We start from the raw sequence: 19,385 nt of genomic DNA on the forward strand, positions 1-19,385 counted from the left end.
TGTATTGCTGTCACTGGGGCCAGTTTCAAAGACAAAGAACTTCCTATAGCCATCTGCAGGGTCACCCAAATAAGTACATCCTATATCGCATTAAACATGCTGTGTCCAAGACACACGTGCTGTAGGGGCACTGGATTTAAGATTTACTGCACTAACAGTCTGTGTATTTGTACTGAATAAATCAAGGGTTGTTGGTTTACAGCCAGATCAAAGCTAACACTCACTAGAAGCCAACACCCCCAAAAGATTATGAGATTACTAGAAATCTGGGAAATATCCCAAGTCCTCAGATGACGATCCCAAATGATGCCAAATGATACCAGCTGTAATTTCTGGACGGGGAGAAAGGACACATCCAGGAGCAATGACCACCCAGTAGCTGTACATAGAGGATCCCCATAATTTAAATTCAGTTATACTATATCAGCCTTTGTACTATATGTTTGTAGTACACCTCTTCAGTGTAATTTTCAGCAATGTTTTTTGGCTGCTTTAGCAAACCATTTAATAAACTCTTCTGGGTTTTGTTTGACTTGCCAAAAATAACATCAGCAAACCAATATAGCACTGTGGTGAGAGCAATAGGATCTCATGTGGTGTTAACAGCAGCAGGTACTGGGGCTACTACTGCTCAGTTACTTTTTGACTGAGTGCTAACGTGGAAGCAAAGTCTGGAAACTGTCAGATTTCCTGACTATGTTTTTGAACTGCTTTAAGTGTTCAGTAGCACTTTTGACAACACTTCTACTTGAGTTTAAGCTACATCACGGAGGGTTTTGTGATTTGTGGGTGGTTTTTTTTCCCTTGTTTCTTTTTTTTTTTTTTTAAAACATCTCTCACTTTTCCCCTAAGGGAAAGAGAAATAGATAAAATCCAATCCTGTAAATGACAACATGTTATTTTTAGTTTCTGAACTTAGCTGTGCTTAACTAGTTTATCCAGCTGAAAAAGACAAAAGAAAACCCCACGCCCTACAGCAATATGTGTTCATGTATAGCTCCTAATAACTTAGGTCCTTCAATTTGTCTGTAAAGAACACGCATTAAAGTTCTGTGTGAAGAAAGTGGCACAATCCTTATGTTTAATCCTCATACTTAGAAAAGGACAAATACTTTCCTCTTTTTCCTAACGGTGGGCAGCTTAACTGCCAAACTGCACAACCCCATGGCATGCCTTGAAAAAAGCCATCAGAAACCTAAATGTAATGCAAGAATCTCACCCTCTCTTGTTTCCTGCATAGCTCACTCTCTTCTCTTGTGTTTGCTCCTCACACAGCCCATGGAGTTCATCTCTCTGACAGGCATATATTTCTAAATTACTACTTCTCTCTGAATGTTGAATATTCCCTTTCTTATGTCTTCCTCTTTGATGCACCTTTCAAAATCCTTGTCTTCAGCACTATTTCCCATGATTTGTATCACATGCCATATCACTCCCTCCTTTTGTCCTTATCTTGGTTTTCCTTAACAGAGGTGGAGCTTTTACAACTCTTCAGTTACATGGCATGATTTAAAGGATGGTTTTGGCATTGCCTTCCCTATTCCTTTTCTTTGCAAATGTACCCATGCTCAGAGCTTTCTTCATGCCTCACCTCACATTGTATCCCCTCGATGATCCATAAAGTGAAGAAAATGCAGTGGTCAAGAGAAGGCATGGGAGCCCACTCCAAGCTCAAAATTCTACTCCCACCCCTTACAGAGATCTTCTCCCTGTGTCCTGTCCATCCAGGCTGAAGGAAGAGGAACACTGGGGATGTTGTGAACCTCCTGCCCCTGCCCTGGCATCTGTTTTTGAGAATGGTGTGTGCTCCAGGCACTGAAGCTTTGCAAAGTAGTTGGTGGTACCACAGCCATGCCCACCCCTGTATGTATATGCGTGACATACAGCATATTCAACAAGTTGGGGAGACCCATCACTGCAGTTACATCAGTACAGAAAATAAAGGGGGCCAGGGCCTGTGCTCTAACTTTTTGCTCAAGGGGCCCATCGCAGTTCATTCACACGCTGCTAAAACCCAAAGCAAGTTGTACGCATCCGTACTGACTACTGGGGACAGTCCCTGGCCTGTGCTTTCTCCCAGTCTGGGCCAGCCTTGCTGGGACTTTGAGCTGGCCTTACTCAAAACCATGCCAAGGGGTTAGTGACAATACCACAGCAATGGTGGTCAAGGGTTAGTGCTTGAGGCCCCGTCTTTGGTTTCCTTAAAGTTCCTGCAGAACATACAGCTGGCAGAATGCCTTGCAGTTTCCTAGCATGTAGGGAAAAGGGCTACATTTTCTTCTCTGTTTTCCAGTAAGGCTTGGACATCAGAGTAACAGCTGTGTTAAAGTACAATAAATAAACACATCTACTGAAGAAGCCGAGTTTTCATTCTTCTCCAGGAGGACAAAGACATATCTACACACCATTAATTACTAATGCGTGGGCCCAAGCAGGTTTTCATCAGTCATTTTAAATGTCACTGTAGAGGATGTGAGTGTTTTCAGAAGATAGCTTTTGGAGTGGATATTCCAGGCAGATCCAGGAAGTCATCTGTATGTAATTTGGAAGCAGAAAGTCTATTTATTGAGAAGCCCCCACTTCCAACATACTGACTAATGTTATGCAAAATTGTATGTCACACAGAGCAGACTGAGAGTCATAATAGTTACACTGGATCAACAGACCAAATCTCAAAAGGTAGGAAGCCGCTCTTGTAATGCATTATTCATGGCTGGCCAAATTAACCCTAGAAACTGGAAGTAGGGGAAGGACACACAGTTTATACCTTTTTTTACTCCCCAGAGACTCTGACTCCAATGTCGCATTTTGTCCACACATGATCCCCTTGTTTAAGCAATCTCCAGAAGGAGGTTTCAGGGTGATTAGATATTTCTGCATTGTAAGTTTAAAAACTGGCATAGTTACCAATAAATGTATTTTGTTTTGCTGTAATAAACAATTGCTTCTGAACAGGGAATAACTAGTATTTTTTCTGATGAGACTGGCATTTTAGTTTATCTGCATTGTAAGTCATCCTTTGGGAAAACAAACTTTCTGGCTAGTCAGAGAAATGAGGACAATCCCTAAATGCATCAGTAATTTTGTACTGCAGATTACTGCTCCAACAAGTGCATTCCCTGGATAAGTGGGGGAGAACCCATCCGCAGCCTTTCTAGACGTACAAAACAAAAGTATTTTATTATCACTGAATTAGATGATTGCATCAAAACCAGGGCACAGCCCTTTTTTTCAAACAACAGCTGTATTAATATGAGAATCTGAATATCCAAAATGCAATTGGTGCCTGACTTTCACACTCACTTTTACAAAGTTAACCTACAAGTCTCTTGCTGAGAGATAAACCAAGTAAAGTTATGCTATTCTCTGCCATGGCAGAAAGACTGTACTACCCTTTAGAAGAGGAGTTTTAAACTATGTGTAGTCATTTCTCATGTATCCTGGAGGGGTTATCTGGTTTGTGAGTTAATCAGGTCATAGAAAAATCCCCAAAGACCTAACTTTTTGATATCTCATTTCCACTTCTCAAGATGGCATATGTGTGCCTAATTAATACATGTTTTTGCTTTAAGTATGTTTTTGCTTTATCTAGATTTCCTTAGATACTCAGGAGCTGACCATACTCTGAACTGTCTGAAGCTGAGTGTGCTTCACTGAAAGATCAGGAAAGCAAAACCACAGGATTTGGAACTACATTTGTTTTACGTTCCTCCAGCCTAACTCTTGGTGGGATTGAGATGCCCAGATTAAGATCTTGATTACTACAAACCCCATATTGGAGCAAGAGAGACACGGTTTCCTTCCTTCCGCTCCTTTGATAATGTCAGGTGACTGGACTACTCCTAAATTTACATATTTCGTATTAAAATGCCTAAACTTAAGTGAGATTCATCTATTTCTACTCATACATGAGCCATCTGAGTCCAACCCATTGGTTTAAACAAACATAATCTCCAAAGTGACTTTAGTGTATCCGAGACTCGAGGTATCGCCTAACTGGCTGTATGCTCCAGGTCTCATCGATTCTCTCAGCTTCCATTTCTATGTCATTGTATCATTTATTCTAACGTAAAAAATTTAATCCAATCTTTGGTAGCGTATCTTATGGACTCCTGGCTCAAGTGAAAATCATATTTTCCTGAGGTTTTGGATTATTGGGTTTTTTCCCTTAAGACTTTTAGGTCATGGTAAAATCCAAGTCTGATAGTTACATGTATATTATACACATTTAGGACTGAAATTGCATGTTAGTTATACAACCGTAAGTTAATAATATTTCTTGTTACTGAAGTGAGAGAAGCAAAGAGTTGATACTTCCCAGAGTGGATAATACCATGTGTTTCCAGCTAATGGCCACCTACTGAAACAAGTTAAACATGGGAATGTAGCTCCACAGGAGGAGCTGCTTATGGGACTGTCAGATTTGGATTACATGTTATGTTACCAATATGTTTGCAGTAAACAGCAAAGTCAGCTGTTAAAAGGAGATCGGCTTTGCAATGCTTTGTCCTTATATATTATATATAACCCACAGATTTGATTTTAGCACTCTGAAATGACTGATCCCAGTGGGATTAGCGGCATTTGTCACCAAGTCATGTACCAATAAATGATATGTGCTACTCTTTTTCCTCTGCTGTATTTTTGAAACAACACTTAAGAGTGTGGTATTTCTTCCACTAACCATGAGGTGGCATAACGTGCACAGCAGAACGCAGTCAAGCCTTCCTTTAAATATTTCTTTGTACATTATATTCCTTGGCATATTACACTTTAGTGGTGAAAGACAGGCTGTAAAACTAGTTGAGCTTTTATAAGCCCTAAACTATTACAGAAGCAATGACAAAGATATATATTTGTGTGCATGTATGTTGTGGTGCTTCTCATTCTAGCAAATAATAATTTTGAGCATACTACTACGTGATGATGTTAAAAATAAAATTGCAATTCTTTTCCTCTTGTTTTCTTTTAGTTTGCTTTCCACTATCTATCCAGTTTTGCTTTTACTGTTTTGCCTTTAGTAAATCTGATTTATTCTTTTCCTCAAATCTCTCTTCCTTCACAGGGCTAGCCTCTCCAGGTTTGATTTTCCTTTCAGATTATTGTAATGTGAAATAGATTTGATGGGTTAAGAATATCCACAAGTTTAATTTCTTACCAACTGGGCAGATTAATAGGAGTGTCTTTCAAATCAGATACATATGACACACCCATTAACTACATATTTGAGTCTAATAATTCCCCAAACACACAACTTTTACCTTAACAAGGTGGAGTCTTAATTTGGCTAAGAACATCTTCATTGGAGTGCATGAATTTAGTATTTCATCATCAAAAGTGCATCAGAAACTCATTTCTTGAGCACAGCTTTTTGTATTTGCTTGCTTGAGGAAAAAAGGCCAAAAATTCTGTAATCCTAAATAAAATCCAGCACAAGAAGACTTGCAGATATTGAAAACTTCCTGGCAAGCCATAAATCAGCAATGGGACTATATACCATGGGTCTTGCTTCCCTAGTAAACACAGTCTCTATGACAGCTGCCTCATTGTGATGACTGCAGCACCTTATGATAATGGGATGCAAAAGGAAAATCATTTCAAGCTGTCAGAGGACAATGCTTTATAGAGAAAAAATCCTGATCCTCCCCTTCCCAGCCCACTGGAGAGGAGTGAAAGGATGGAAGAGATGGGGCCAGGACAAAGGTGTTATGTGAGCCTTTGTCAGGGGCAGCGGGAGGGGGGTGCCTGGACAGGGAAGGTGAGCTCAGAGCTGCAGATGGTGGCCAGACTGGCAGGACCCTGCCTGTACTGAGGGGACATGATCTCCCTTACAGAATCATGAAATTGGTAGGGATTGGAAGGGACCTCTGGAGATCATCTAGTCCAACCCTCCTGCTAAAGCAGGATCACCTAGAGCAGGTTGCACAGGATCATGTCCAGGCGGGTTTTGAATATCTCCAGAGAAGGAGACTCCACAACCTCTCTGGGCAGCCTGTGCCAGTGCTCGGTCACCCTCACAGTGAAGAAGTTTTTCCTCATGTTCAGATGGAACTTCCTGTGTTCCAGTTTGTGCCTGTTGCCCCTTGTCCTGTCACTGGGCACCATAGAAAAGAGTCTGGCCCCATCTTCTTGCCATCCACCCTTTAGATATTTATAAGTGTTGATGAGATCCCCTCTCAGTCTTCTCTTCTCCAGGCTAAACAGACCCAGCTCTCTCAACCTTTCCTCATAGGAGAGATGCTCCAGTCCGCTAATCATCCTCGTAGCCATCTGGTGGGGTCTCTCCAGTAGTTCCCTGTCTTTCTTGAACTGGGGAGCCCAGAACTAGACACTGCCCAAGAAGATCAGCCACAATCCAGAGATCACCAGCAAAGGTGGCTGTGATGAGGCAGGTCCGAGGTGGAGCTGGGAAGCGATGTCAGTGCATTGGGGTCACGGAAGTCCTTGGCCAGGCACTGCTCAGGCAAAGACCACAGCCCAGGGCCTGGGTTTAAATGCACTTAAATTCTGCTCCTGAGCAAATCAGGGGAGGTCCCTGATGAGGCGTCCCAGGGTTGTTTTCAGCAGGTCGCAGACCCCATGGGTAGGAGCTGGCTGTGGCAGCCAGATCCTCTTGCTCCTCTCTGAGCACTGGGCTGCTCTGGGTTTCCTCCAGAATTGTCAGACAGCACTGGCACCAGGATGGCTCCTGGGGGTGCTCTCATGGGCCATCAATGATCTCAATAGATGTTATTCTGGTCTCCAAATACTGCAAGGGACACTCCCTACTGCAGTCTGGATACAGCCCCTTGTCTAACCTTCAGGGCAAACAGACTTAATTGAATTATAAGACCTTTAGAGACCAAAACATGAGTGTGAATATGTATGTATAAAAGTGATATAGAAGGTTACTGGTTATTACACACCTGAGGATCTGGCTGCAACCTATGAGTTGGACAGCTTTACTTGCTAAGAAAAACAACACATTGCAGTGTGGATTATTAATGTCAGACCAAGGTTGTTTAAACATGTTCTTGGCTTTCATTTGCCCCAGCACTTGGGACTCTCTACCCGCTTGCTACCCTCATTCTGGCTACACAGATAAAGCAGGATAAGTACACCCTAGTGACGTTTTATTGAATAGCATGGGCCAATGTGGGGAACTGACTTGTTTGCTCATGCATGCTCAGTTCTCATTCCAAAAATGTCATGTGCTAGGAAATGCTGTAACCCTTCCTTGTATATGATGCTCTACTAATTGGGCAGGTACGCAATGTTATGGAAAAAGAGAATTAGATTACTCTTGGAATTGCATTCAGCCAATTTATAATTCAGCTCCAGCGAGTCTGCTTGACACTGACTTACAGGAGGGTTTTGAAAGCATGGTTGCATATGGCTGGTATGAAATAAATAGGAAACTGGGACAGAAAGCTTAAAGAAGTGATATTGGGTCCTAGATGGATAAGCAAAACGAGGAGAATCTTTTTTGCCTTCCCGGTATTGTTTATGCATGGCTGCTGTTTAGTGAGACTATCTTCAGAGTCTGTGGCTGGTTTTGAGAGGCAATAGACCGTACAAGGGCAGCTATTCCACAAAGCTGTCACGTCCGGGACTGTGTTGTGTGACTGACCAGCAAGTACACATGCGGAAGCAGGAATTAAATCCCGATGTTTAATTTGTTTAAAATCAAAGAGAAACATTCAAACTTTGGCTTGTATGAAGGAAATGGAAATTATGGCAAGAAACCATAATTTATCAGCAGGTGCCTATCAACCTGTGGAAAACAGCACATCTTTTATGCAAGTATTACATATGCTTACCAGCAAGCACTACAGGCTAGATCTGTGTCCTTAGCTGCTAAATAATTATTTAGGGTCCTGAACAGCCTAGTGCCTCCTTACAGTGACGCAGAGTGCTGCTGGTACTCCTGGGTTATCAGGGCTGCTCTGACATGCTGTGAGCACACCACCAGCATGCAATGCAGGCATAGCTCTAAGGGGCAAACTCTGCTGCAATAATCGATATGAAAAATCTTCTTTACGTGCCCACAGATCTGAATTCCTTGATTGTCCATAACGCATATGTTAGTTTGGTCATGAACCCTTTGCAAATTAATGAATCCTTCAGGCCGATCCCCAGTTATGGCTGCAGGGGTAGCCAGCTCCCCGGACAGAGAGGAGAGAGAGACCACTTCTTTAAGGCTCCATTGACGAGGACACCCTCCACGTTCTGCAGCCCTAACCCATCAAACCTCTGATGTGACCTCAGGGTCCAACCCAGCCACCCTGCTGTAAAAGTGCTATTTTGGCAGGTAACGATACGGCCCCATCACTATGTTGGGCACTAAAGAACAGGTTTCTGTTAAAGCGCTCAGCATAGTGGGTAAAAGCTGCCTTTGTGTGCAAAAAAAGTCCTGCCGACGTGGGAGCTGTATATGGAAGGAACATTTTACCATCTTGAAAAGAAACTTCTTCAGTGTATAAAAAGAGTTCCCTGGTTGTAATTTGTTATAATTAAAGTAGATGAGGCTGATACTGGAAGGAGGCAAACCAATTAGTTTGGGACGTCAATTTTTGTTTGCCACTGTCAAAGTCTGTTAAAGGAACTTGATAGATTGCTGGCTTGGCTTTTCCAGCCGGATAATCCCCATGTGAAAGACAGGCAGGCAGCCGGGTGCAGAGAAGCACATTGCAGTTGACGTTGAAGAAAGGCTGCAGCTGCCAACGTGGCACTCAGAGGTGACAATGGTGTTGCAACCCCTGAGCTGTGGACAACTGGATGGAGAGGTGAAACTCAAGATCCAAACATGGAGCAGTTCCCTGCACAGCAGCTGCAAACAAAGAAAGCCTACACTCAAAGGTGTTTGAAAGAGATGAGCCACCAGTTTTTTGGGCTAAAATCTGCCAGTTTTTTAGGCAGGACTACAGACTTCTGAGTGACCCAATTATGTGTTCTCAGGTTTTAAACAAGAAAAGTTAGTCTTGTCCCATGCTAACCAGCAACTATACCCCTAGCTTCAAACTCTAATATCCTTATCAATATATGGTAAATACCATCTTCTGCACTACTGAAAGAAAGCAGGTGTTAAATAAAACCAGGCATAAACCACCATGGTTTTAAGTGGTTGAGCTCCATTGAAAATTATATATAGTAGTTAATATCACAGCCTAGCACTAAAAAAAAACCCTTCATCAAATCCAGGCTATGAACTGTTTCATTTTAGAAAGTTCCTTCGGATCATAATTGAATTGCAAAAAATTTATTGGTTTCAAATTTTTGTTTAAAAAATATCTATGGATAGGAAGGAGCTGGGCACATCAGCCCAACCAGTAATGCCTCCAGCAACACCAGAAATTGTAATATATAATCACTCTGTGTCACTGTACCAGGCAAAAATCTGTTCATTTCTCGATACAGTTCCTATTTTCAGGTCCTGAAGATATCAGCTGTGTTTTTTACAAAACTGGTGATACCTGGCTCAGTCCTTAGTGAACATGCAGTGCCATATTTCTGCAGTCACATCTCCAGTTTTGGTATCAGTTAAAGTACCATTGCAAATCTGATTCTCTGTATAACTTGAATTAAGCAGAAACTTGGGGAAAGGAAAAAAGTCTAAAAGTTTGAAGGGCAGATCTTCAGCTGTTCTAAGTTGTAACAGTATGACTTATTAATGTTACCAGAACAGTTTATACCAACTGATAATCTACTCTGAGGTTTTAAGATTGTCAGCAAATTCTGTTTTGCAGTACAAACCTAGTAATTTCCTGAAATTGCATGTTACAGTTAAGCTTAGGAAAACTGTCCAAGTTTATTTAGAAAGCCCACACTTATTTCCTATGTGGCTGGCTGATCTGGAGCTCTCCTAAGACCTTACTGAAAGTATGTGTTGCAAAAATAAAGGAATTATTGCTCAAGGCTTCCTACAAAAATGTTAGCCAATGTGTTCTACTGTATTGGAGGACACAGCAATTAACATTCAAATCCATTTATTATTCCCAAGGTTTTTTTCCCCAACACGTACAGATTGATTGGTACTATTTTTTGTGTCTCAATTTAGAAAAGAACGACAGTTTCCCTCAGCATTGCTGTGTGCATTTTGGCTTGTTCTAATGAAGACAAATTCCTCTCAATCAGGATCGTTCTGTTCATTAAGTGAGACAGATGGCAGACTTGCTGTATTGGTAACGATTCTGAGATTTTAAGCATATTTGGGATATACTAGTTTGTGTTCTGCAGCTAAAAAGTGATCGATATCTCAGATGGAAGAGAAGTCAGGTTCTGTCTTTGCAGAATTTTTGTGGTGTGTACACAGTTCTTTAATAGCAAGCTGAAAACCTGAAGGACCCACAGAAAGGTAGGGTTTCGACACATTCAGACAAATTTGTAAAACATGGTCTAGCAGACATGTCTGTCTTGGTAGAAAATTAAATAGACGCTTCCAAAGCTCTGCCAGAACAGAGTGTGAATCTGTGCAACCGGCGGGGATGTAGTGCCCCTTCCCTTCCCTTCCCTTCCCTTCCCTTCCCTTCCCTTCCCTTCCCTTCCCTTCCCTTCCCTTCCCTTCCCTTCCCTTCCCTTCCCTTCCCTTCCCTTCCCTTCCCTTCCCTTCCCTTCCCTTCCCTTCCCTTCCCTTCCCTTCCCTTCCCTTCCCTTCCCCTTCCCCTTCCCCTTCCCCTTCCCCTTCCCCTTCCCCAGGGCAGCACTGGGCTCAGTTGGAGGCCTTTAATTTGCCAGCACATAACAATTAATGTCAGGAACTTAATGCTGAAATGTAAAGCCAAAATGGGAACAGTGTTGGTCACAGGAATCAATGTGCTGGATGGCCATGTCCTGTCCTTTGTACTCAAGACTCAAGTTGAAGCGAATCAGCTTCTGGAAATTGTTAGACACTGAATGGTGCTCAGTGAAGGGTGCCCCACCTCCCAAGTTCTGGAGCCATCACGAACACAGAAGGCTGCAGGCACTGGCTAGGTAGACATCATCACTGTTTAAGGCATCATGTAAAGAAATAAAATAATCTGTTGTGCTAAGCGGAAGTAAAATATTACGGAAGTAGATAAAAAATGGTTTTGCATTATTAAAATATTACAGCTATAAAGCAATTCACACTGTATCTTCTTCATGATGCCTCAGAAATGATATTAGTCATATTAGTTTTGTGACGAACTACCATTTTTTAGTGCTAAGATGAGATCTTCAGGATGTGACAAACCTGATACTTGCAGTATTGTAGAATATAGGGGAAAAGAGTGTATGAGGGAACGCACGAATACACGAGGACAGATGGCATTATCTTCATACGAAGCATTCCTCTTTTTGGCACAGTCTCCCTTCACACACACAGACATACCATTTGAGGTATATCCGGTCCTAGGAATACTAAGAACGGCTTTTATTCAGTTGTCATTTCTGTTGACTTTGTCTTAACACTTACTTCATACCTGGTTTCAGGGAAGGTTAACCTATGTTCAAGTTGTGTTTTCTCCAAAGACAGTGAGGTCTTTGATTTAACCATCTGGGAAACAGGTGGATGCACCACAAGAACCTTGTCACTTAAAAATGATAGACTCTACCTCCCTTGTATTTAGGTTTGTGTTAATTAATAATGCAAATAGACTTTAGAAGGGAAAGAATCAAGACAAGCCTTCTTTTAGCTCTCATCTGCTCAGACTTGAAAATACACAATTCAAGAGAAGGCTGCAAATTGAGGATCTAAATGTTGTTGGACCAGAAATTACCAGCTGAAGACTGTTTAGGATATTTATGAAAGAACTTAGTGTACCTCTGTTCAGCTTTTGGTGGAGAGGTAGATACACATATCAGAAGGAATATCCTTCCTGACAGTCCCACCAAAGAAACTGTAAAATGAGAAAGCACAAAATCAGAAACAGCCCCAAAACTCCGATGAAGTTTCCACTGAATGTTGAGGCACGTAGGCTCTGTGGAGAGATGTAACTCTCTGGGGCATACAACTGTGCATAGCACTTCATATAGTAATTAAGAAGAAAGAAAGAAAAAAAGTGTTTTGTTAAAAAGACTGCCAGTTCCCCAGAGAAAATAGCTTTGTGTATCACTTTATGCTAGTGGAGACAGAATAGAAAACAAAATACCACAGAGTTACATACATGTTCTTTGTCTAGAAGTATTTACAAATAACTTTACAAATTTTTACACACATTTTCAGGTTTGCTTGTTTACTTTTGAATTAAGAGCAAAATTAGTCCCCAGCGGCTCCTAAGGCTGCAATTGGTGCCTTGTACTGTACATTCATGCTTGGCTTCTTCCTGGGAGAAGGGAGGAAAAGAGTTTAAAAATGTGCAAATCACAGACATCTAAAGAGCCCTGGATGTAAGGGTTCCTAGACACCATCATCCACAGAGTGGTTGTCCTACTTCTCTCCAAATCAGAGACAGCTACTGGCAATGGGCTGAGGGCAAAAGAGGTTAGGGAAAGAGAAGGAGCCACGTATGAATTGCAATACTTAGATGAGTACATTAGTGCTGGAACATCTGGGTAAGAAGAGTCACAGATCAATTCCTACTGCATACAGCAGTTCAAACAATGCAAGGAGTGGACATCGTGAATTCTAAGTACAGCACTGAAATGATCTCTTGTACACTGTCAGGGTTTGACTCCTGCTGCATATTTTGGAGTCAGAATTACTGTTTACTGACACAATCTTGACCAGGCACAGTATGATTCTATCAGTCAAAAAATACTGACTTTTTTGAGAAAGATGCACCCTTCTCCTAGTTTTCACAGGTTTTGTTTTCATGCCTTAACACTAAGTGTTGTAAAAATATTGAAATTAAAAAAGAAAAAATTTACAATTTACAAGTGTCCATATAAGTAAATTATTCAAAAATTCAAGATCATCTACAAGGATCTACGAAATAACAACGCTGATAATAACACTGAGCCTGTGGGAAGAACAATCCACATGCCGTGAGAAACGGATGGTGGGTTTCTTCCAGAATGATGAGTCACGAGGTTGGTCTTTTCTTCTAAAATCTGTTTCTTCAGCTACAGCAGAAGTCTTGAGTCCACGTTCATTACTTACTTCGACCTAAAAAGCAGAGTATATGAATTACTTACATATTAAAACCTATTCTGTTTGTTTATCTTCTAATTTGTGAGATGTAAATTCACACCAGCTGACAGACTAGTGACTAATGAACAAGTCGTTAAAACACCTCTGGTCACTAATTTCCTCAGCTGTAAGACCCACGTATAAGGTGAAGAAGGAATGGCTGTGTACAAAACGGTAGCTTTGTATCATGCATACCACAAAGGCAAAAAACATTTGGGGAAAAATACTGCAGGTGGTGGAACATGTCTGAAGCTCACATAATAATAGATTCCTTTTAGCACAGTATATTTTAACAGTGTAAGGTGTATTTTCACCAGGTTATAAAATTCTGACATGACCTGATTACAAACATGTGTGTTTGAGCTGGACTCAGACTATTTACAGTCCTCACCACAACCACACGCCTGCTGAATCTGTCTATTCTCACATAACTCCCTGTAAACCATGTTCACTTGTGAAATCTTGGAAAATCTATGATGGTCTTTCGTAGCAATTTTACAGTGGGTAGCGTCTCAGGAGAAGACACAAGCAGGACAGGACCGCACAGAACCATCACAGAGCGGTGACGTCTCCACTGGCAGAGTTTCTCAGATACTGAATCAGTCCCACGAGCAGAAGTTAGCAATGTCCCTGGAAATGGTAGGGACATCCCTAATTGGAGTTAGGGATTTGGTGTCTGTCCAGATAGGTTTGCCCAAAGCTATAGTAGCACTGGATCAGACATACTCATCCAAACAGGAACAAGGCATATGTACACTTTAACTACTGCAAACCATTAATAATAATAATAATGATGATGATTGCAAACCCTAGTGCAAGCCAAAACACAACTTTTTTGTCTTTTTTTTTTTTTTTTTCCTTCTAATCCCCATGCTTCTCTCTTTTCTATGTAACAGTACATGAAACAATTCTAATTACTACCAAGTGACCTGGCTGTTGATATTGTGCTTGAAACAAAAGAAAACACAGCAGTCTTCTTTATAGTTCATGTGTTTTACTCCCAATGAGAACATGATAATTTTTTTCCACTCCCTCTGTTGTTTCCTGCCTTACACACATCTTAATTGAAACTGTGTTCAGGGCAAAGATCCTGCTTCTCCTTGTCTGGTAGCCTAATGGAGTTATAGGCAGAACGAAGAGCAAACAGACAAGCTATGATCACTCAAATTTGCATTAAAAATATATTCCCCAAGAGACTAAGTTCAAATTTAACCTCTTCTCAGGGGTGAAAAAGAAAACTAATCTTAGACTTACTAAACATTAATAATTACAGCAGCACTAAGCAGACATTATACTGAATATGAGTACTCAAAAAAACCTAGACTGTCTTCTACATAGTTTTGATGAGGCCACAGAAGCTTATATTTTCAATGGGCAATGTTTAGTTAATTTATAAATGAAATAAGGGAAATAAAAGGAGTGAGAAAAAGGGAAATATATCCAAGCTTTCATCTATAAAAAGCGGCACCCTAATTTTTCCCATGAATAAAGTGGAAAGGATGGCAAAAGATCTGTAACCTTTACTAAGGGTTTGAATGTATTTAACAAGCTTAATTCGTGTTCAATTCTAAGTGAACAGAAATGGGAGTTTTTCACAGCCTGGATACCAGAGGTAACATTTCTTAGGGATACTATGGATTCTCAGACTATATATACCTGATACAGATAGCAATTAACTTATCAAAAGAAGTTAAGAAGGCTGATGTGCTGCAGACAGATAAGCATCTGCAAATTTCTGGCACAATTCACTGACTATTCAAATTGTTTCCAGCAATTTGGCTTTTAATTCAGACTTTGATCACTGATATTATTTTTCCTCCCTGCTTTAGCAGAGATCCTCTCTGTATCTTTCAGTGCATAAAACCAAAACATCAATAAAGAAGAAAACACAGTATGATTTGTCTTCCAGTTTTTTACTTCTAGCAGCCATAAAGAGGGCAGAGAGGGTCCTCCCAGCTGTACAAGAATACCCATACGTGGGAAATGGGAAGATGCCATTTATTCTCCAGTATTGCAAGCTCACCCAACAACCCCAAAATCCTCTGAGCTACTTAAATAAATTCTACTATCACCGAAAAAATTCTCAGATTCTGTCTTTTCTAATGCAAAAAAAATTGGACAGATTTTGCAGGAACACATTTATATATCTCTTGTGAAAATTTCTTTTTTTCCTCTCCTTTAGTTATACTAAATTTCCTAAGAAAGTACTAAACATTTATTCACCTAATCCTTTAAAATTAACCTGAATGCAGTTTTAGAGATTAAAATCTTTTGTAGAGAGGTGTAAATGTTGTAGCTGTGGCTTTCTTCCTCCTGGATACCAATTTCACTCTTTTCAGTCTAGCAGCTTATTCAGAACGGTCGAAACCCCATTTTGGAGTCATCTTTCCCACAGAAAATGCAGCAAAATTGGCATTTAATGCAATATTACTGAAAATGCAGATTCCAGTTTAGAGGGTGTACTTAATGTCATGCCAAACTGTTCATTGCTTCATTTTGTTGTCTTAATGTGATAATTCTTCCTGTTCTAACATAAACCATCATACTGAGACAGGGCCTTTTCTCCTTTTCAGGCCTTCGTAATCCTACAATATTTGCTCATTAAATGTGAGTAAAATTTTCTCTGTGTTTATTTCTACAAACTGAAAGCTGCAGCATGAATAAAATATAGTTAAAAAAACATGCAAAAAGTAATAAAGTCACAAGGAAAGTTCACGTGTCAAGTGCCGACTCAAACATTTGTTTAACAATTCTCACTTTAAACTCCCAGCACATGTACACACACATACACCAGGAAAAAAACTTCAAACCCATTTTAATTCTGTTAACCAGTAAGTAAAATACAGCAAGTCATTGAATCAGTTTTAGTCAATTAGCTGCAAATGTGTTTCATGTTATATTTAAGATGCATGGAAGGCCCAAAGGTAAATTTAAAACCAGAAAGCATCAGGGCAACAACTTGCAAGCATCTGAGAAGGATTCCCAAATTAACATTTTCTATTTTACCACCAATACTATGAAATATCATCTATTTGAAGTTATCCGAGCTTCTGCCAAAATAAATGTACTAGTAATGTCTCCCCATATCTTAATTTATTCCAAATAAATTGAATAGATATGCATCCAAAATTATTCATTAGGTAGCAGAGTAGGAAGAGTCTATGGAAACGTGCAATTTTCATGGTGGGAGCAAATAAATGATGACAAAGAGATACTGAACTTCTGGTGAAACTCTACAGATAGATAGATAGATTTTAAGCTGACTAGCAGTTTTTCAGCAAACATGTTTCTTCCAGTAGCTAGACAAATGTAAAAGCTTCTGCTTTTCCATAAATGGGTTAATCTCATTAAGTTTTATGCAGCAGCAGCAGCCATAAACCAGTTCTTTTCTTGCTAAAAAGTCAGCAGGGAAGCAATTCCATCCTTCACTGAGAGCCTCTCCTTGCGTTAAGCCGAGGCACGACATGGCAGACGTGGTGATATCTACTAATCCTTGCTTTAGCGGATATGTCATCAATGACAAAGTGTCCTTACATGTTTTAGGTGGATTAATTTTTAATTAAATTCTAATTAAAATATAATTAAATTATTAGTCACTGATGCCAAAATTATTTCAGGAGAAGGTTAGATTTCAGTCCAGTTAGAAGGATTAATGTGGTCCGTAGGACCAGAACCTTACCTACAGGCTTTACAGGCTTTAACTCAACATGTTCCTGGGGGGGCTGTCGGTAGGAGTATGTGTCAAGTCCGCCTATGAAATCAACTGAAAATACAACAGTTCCAGAAATGAACAAATGGAAATGAAAATATGTCAACTGAAAAAGAAATATGGACAAATTATGTTAAAAAAAAAAAAAAAGTAAGCGCATGCACAGGTTTGCATACTAGAAATAAACAAGTAGGTAACGATGCTGCGGAAGCTGCTTGCAGAGGTCTCCGTGCCCTGTCTTCCTTGGGCCCCATTTAGCCCTGCACTTGCCAAGGCAGGCTAGCGGCTGCGGACCAGACATGCACACTCCTGCCAGCGTGCGTGCAAAAGGAGCATTCACGGACCTGCAGGGCACGTAAACAGAAACCTCCGTGGGGTGATGTAGCTGCTGCTCTTTAGGGCAATCTCAGCATATATTTCATAATTCACTTTCAACTCCTTTTGAAGTGTTTAGAAATTTAGGCAGTGGAAACAGTTTAGCTCATGAACCTAATTTCACCTAAACTTTTACAAACCAATGGACTTGCAGGAATGTAACACAACAACAACAAAACCCAAAGATGTGTCAACAGGAGATAACTAAAAGTGAAAAAGCAGCAGCATCTTCTCTGCATGAACTTGTGGGGACAGGAAACCTTTTCAGTCTTTCAACTTTCTCTCAAGATTTCTGTGTCAGAAATAATGTGGGGGATATCTGCTCTTGAGAATTTTTTAGTTCCTTCTATGGTCATAATGATTTTAAAATAAGACATTTTAGTCTGAGTCTTGTATCTTGTTATTTTTTATATGATTTTCAGCAGCTTCAAGAAGCCACACGTCCAAGCTATCCAAGAAATCTAAAAGCAGGTTCATGGAGAAGGTTATTTTTCTGTTGATTTAGATGGGCTTTTTGCAGACCTGTGCAAAGCTGACAGATTCACAGCACGTTAGGATTCTTTGATCACATGGAAAGCAACTGCCTTCATTTGTTTATATATAGGCATATATTAAAAGTCCTAAACAGAGGTTAGATCCTCATTGTATTAATCACTGCATGAGCAACTCATAAGAAACAGCCCCTTCCCAAGCAATGTGTGCCCTAGGTAAACAGAGAAGATTGCTCATCCTGGATGAGGGGATGGGGAGATGAGGCTTAGAGATTGAAGGACTGATGAAATACCCACTGAAATCTGTGGAAATGCTCCTGTTGATTTTAGTTGCCTCTCCTCTTGAGTCCAGGAAAGGGGTAGCTTAGGTCAAAACTGAACTTGTACTTCAATCACACAGCATCACCTCAGCTGCAAGAATTTTTTCTTAAAACTGTCTGAGCAGAACATAAAGCTGAAGAGCTAGCCCAGCCCGAGTGCCAGCCCTAGCCTGTCTGCACCTCCTCTTCTTACTGTATTGCTTTTGTGTTGCAGCTCTCCTTCAGAATGCTGTCACTAAATAAAATAACATAAATCAAAATTGACTTAAGCACTGAGGAGACCGAACCCTTACATAGAGACATATTTGCAGATGCACTTTTGTAAAAGCTGATTTTTCAAATATCTAGATGTCTAATGTAAGAAATAGTTACTGATTCATATTTTGGAATAAATTGTGTCCACAGTGATAGAATTTGTTTTTGTAGTTATGTTATGTATGTTTTCCCTGCCTTCTGAAGGATTTTTTTTTTCCTTTACTGTGACATTGTGATAGAAGGAGCTAGAAAGTATGGTTTTGAGATAATTCACCACTTCAGAACCTCACATCATTCCTCTTAGCAATCACAAGAATCATCTGTAACTATAAGCAGGGAGAGAATTTAAAGTAACTTGTCCTTCTACCAACAAATCTTTTGGAGAAAGAAATGAAGTCAATATGTATTAATGATTGACAACATAGACATGTCTTTGTCTGACAAAGAAAATACATTTAATAGCACCATCCAACAAGTTTTGAGATGAGCTGCTCAAACCTGTTTAGCTGAGGCTTTCTCTTTTGCAATCCAAGATGTGTTATACACTATTAAAGTTGAAGGTTCACTTAAAATTCATGTGAAGCTAATTTTCAAGGCAAGAAGCTGCTCTACCACACAAGACAATAGAATGTGTCATTTTTCGTTATGTACTCTATTTTATGGCTGATAGCTCTTTAATATGAAGATTCATCATCAGTTATTTGAATTTACTTTTCATTTTGAATTACTTTTCATTTTAAAAATTCAGTCTGATTTTACCTGATATTTTCACCACTTATGTCTAGCAGACTCCCAGGACTAAGACCTCAAATGGCCATTAAATATAGTGATTTGAATTTTTACTTTCATTCGGTATGAAGATATTACCATGTGCGTTTTACTTCAAGCATACATCTTACAAATCCAACATTGATCAAATACTTTAAACCTCTACATTGACTAAACTTTTAGGATGCATACATCCCTCTGTTTAGTTGTCCAAAAGTAAACAGCAGAAACATCTGTATAGGTTTCCTAAGGGGAAAACATTAGTTTAAGGATAATATTGAATAATTGTTTTTGTTTATTTCTGGCCTGGTTCATGGATTACGGATAATTTCTGCCACAGATTCACAGGACTACAATAATTACTTTCAGAAAGTAGCATATACCTGGAAGAAAGTTCA

The 19,385-nt window shown here is 40.0% G+C and overlaps 1 protein-coding gene across 2 annotated transcripts in view; it reads right to left on the bottom strand.

Annotated features, from left to right (window-relative positions):
• Positions 1-12,041: 12,041 nt before the first annotated feature.
• NKAIN3 (sodium/potassium transporting ATPase interacting 3) overlaps positions 12,042-19,385 on the bottom strand; it is a 374,474-nt gene continuing 367,130 nt past the window's right edge. Inside the window, exons 6-7 of one of the 2 annotated variants that reach the window (XM_075744020.1) lie at positions 16,749-16,832; positions 12,893-13,045 (exon numbers count right to left, since the gene is read on the bottom strand). In XM_075744020.1, coding sequence (XP_075600135.1) covers positions 13,032-13,045; positions 16,749-16,832 — 98 coding nt within the window. In that variant the 3' untranslated portion in view covers positions 12,893-13,031. Of the gene's footprint in view, positions 13,046-16,748; positions 16,833-19,385 lie in introns of both variants that reach the window. The other variant, XM_075744019.1, reaches the window with a different exon arrangement.

This window comes from Balearica regulorum, chromosome 2 (genome assembly GCF_011004875.1).
Source record: "Balearica regulorum gibbericeps isolate bBalReg1 chromosome 2, bBalReg1.pri, whole genome shotgun sequence".
Taxonomy (NCBI): domain Eukaryota; kingdom Metazoa; phylum Chordata; class Aves; order Gruiformes; family Gruidae; genus Balearica; species Balearica regulorum.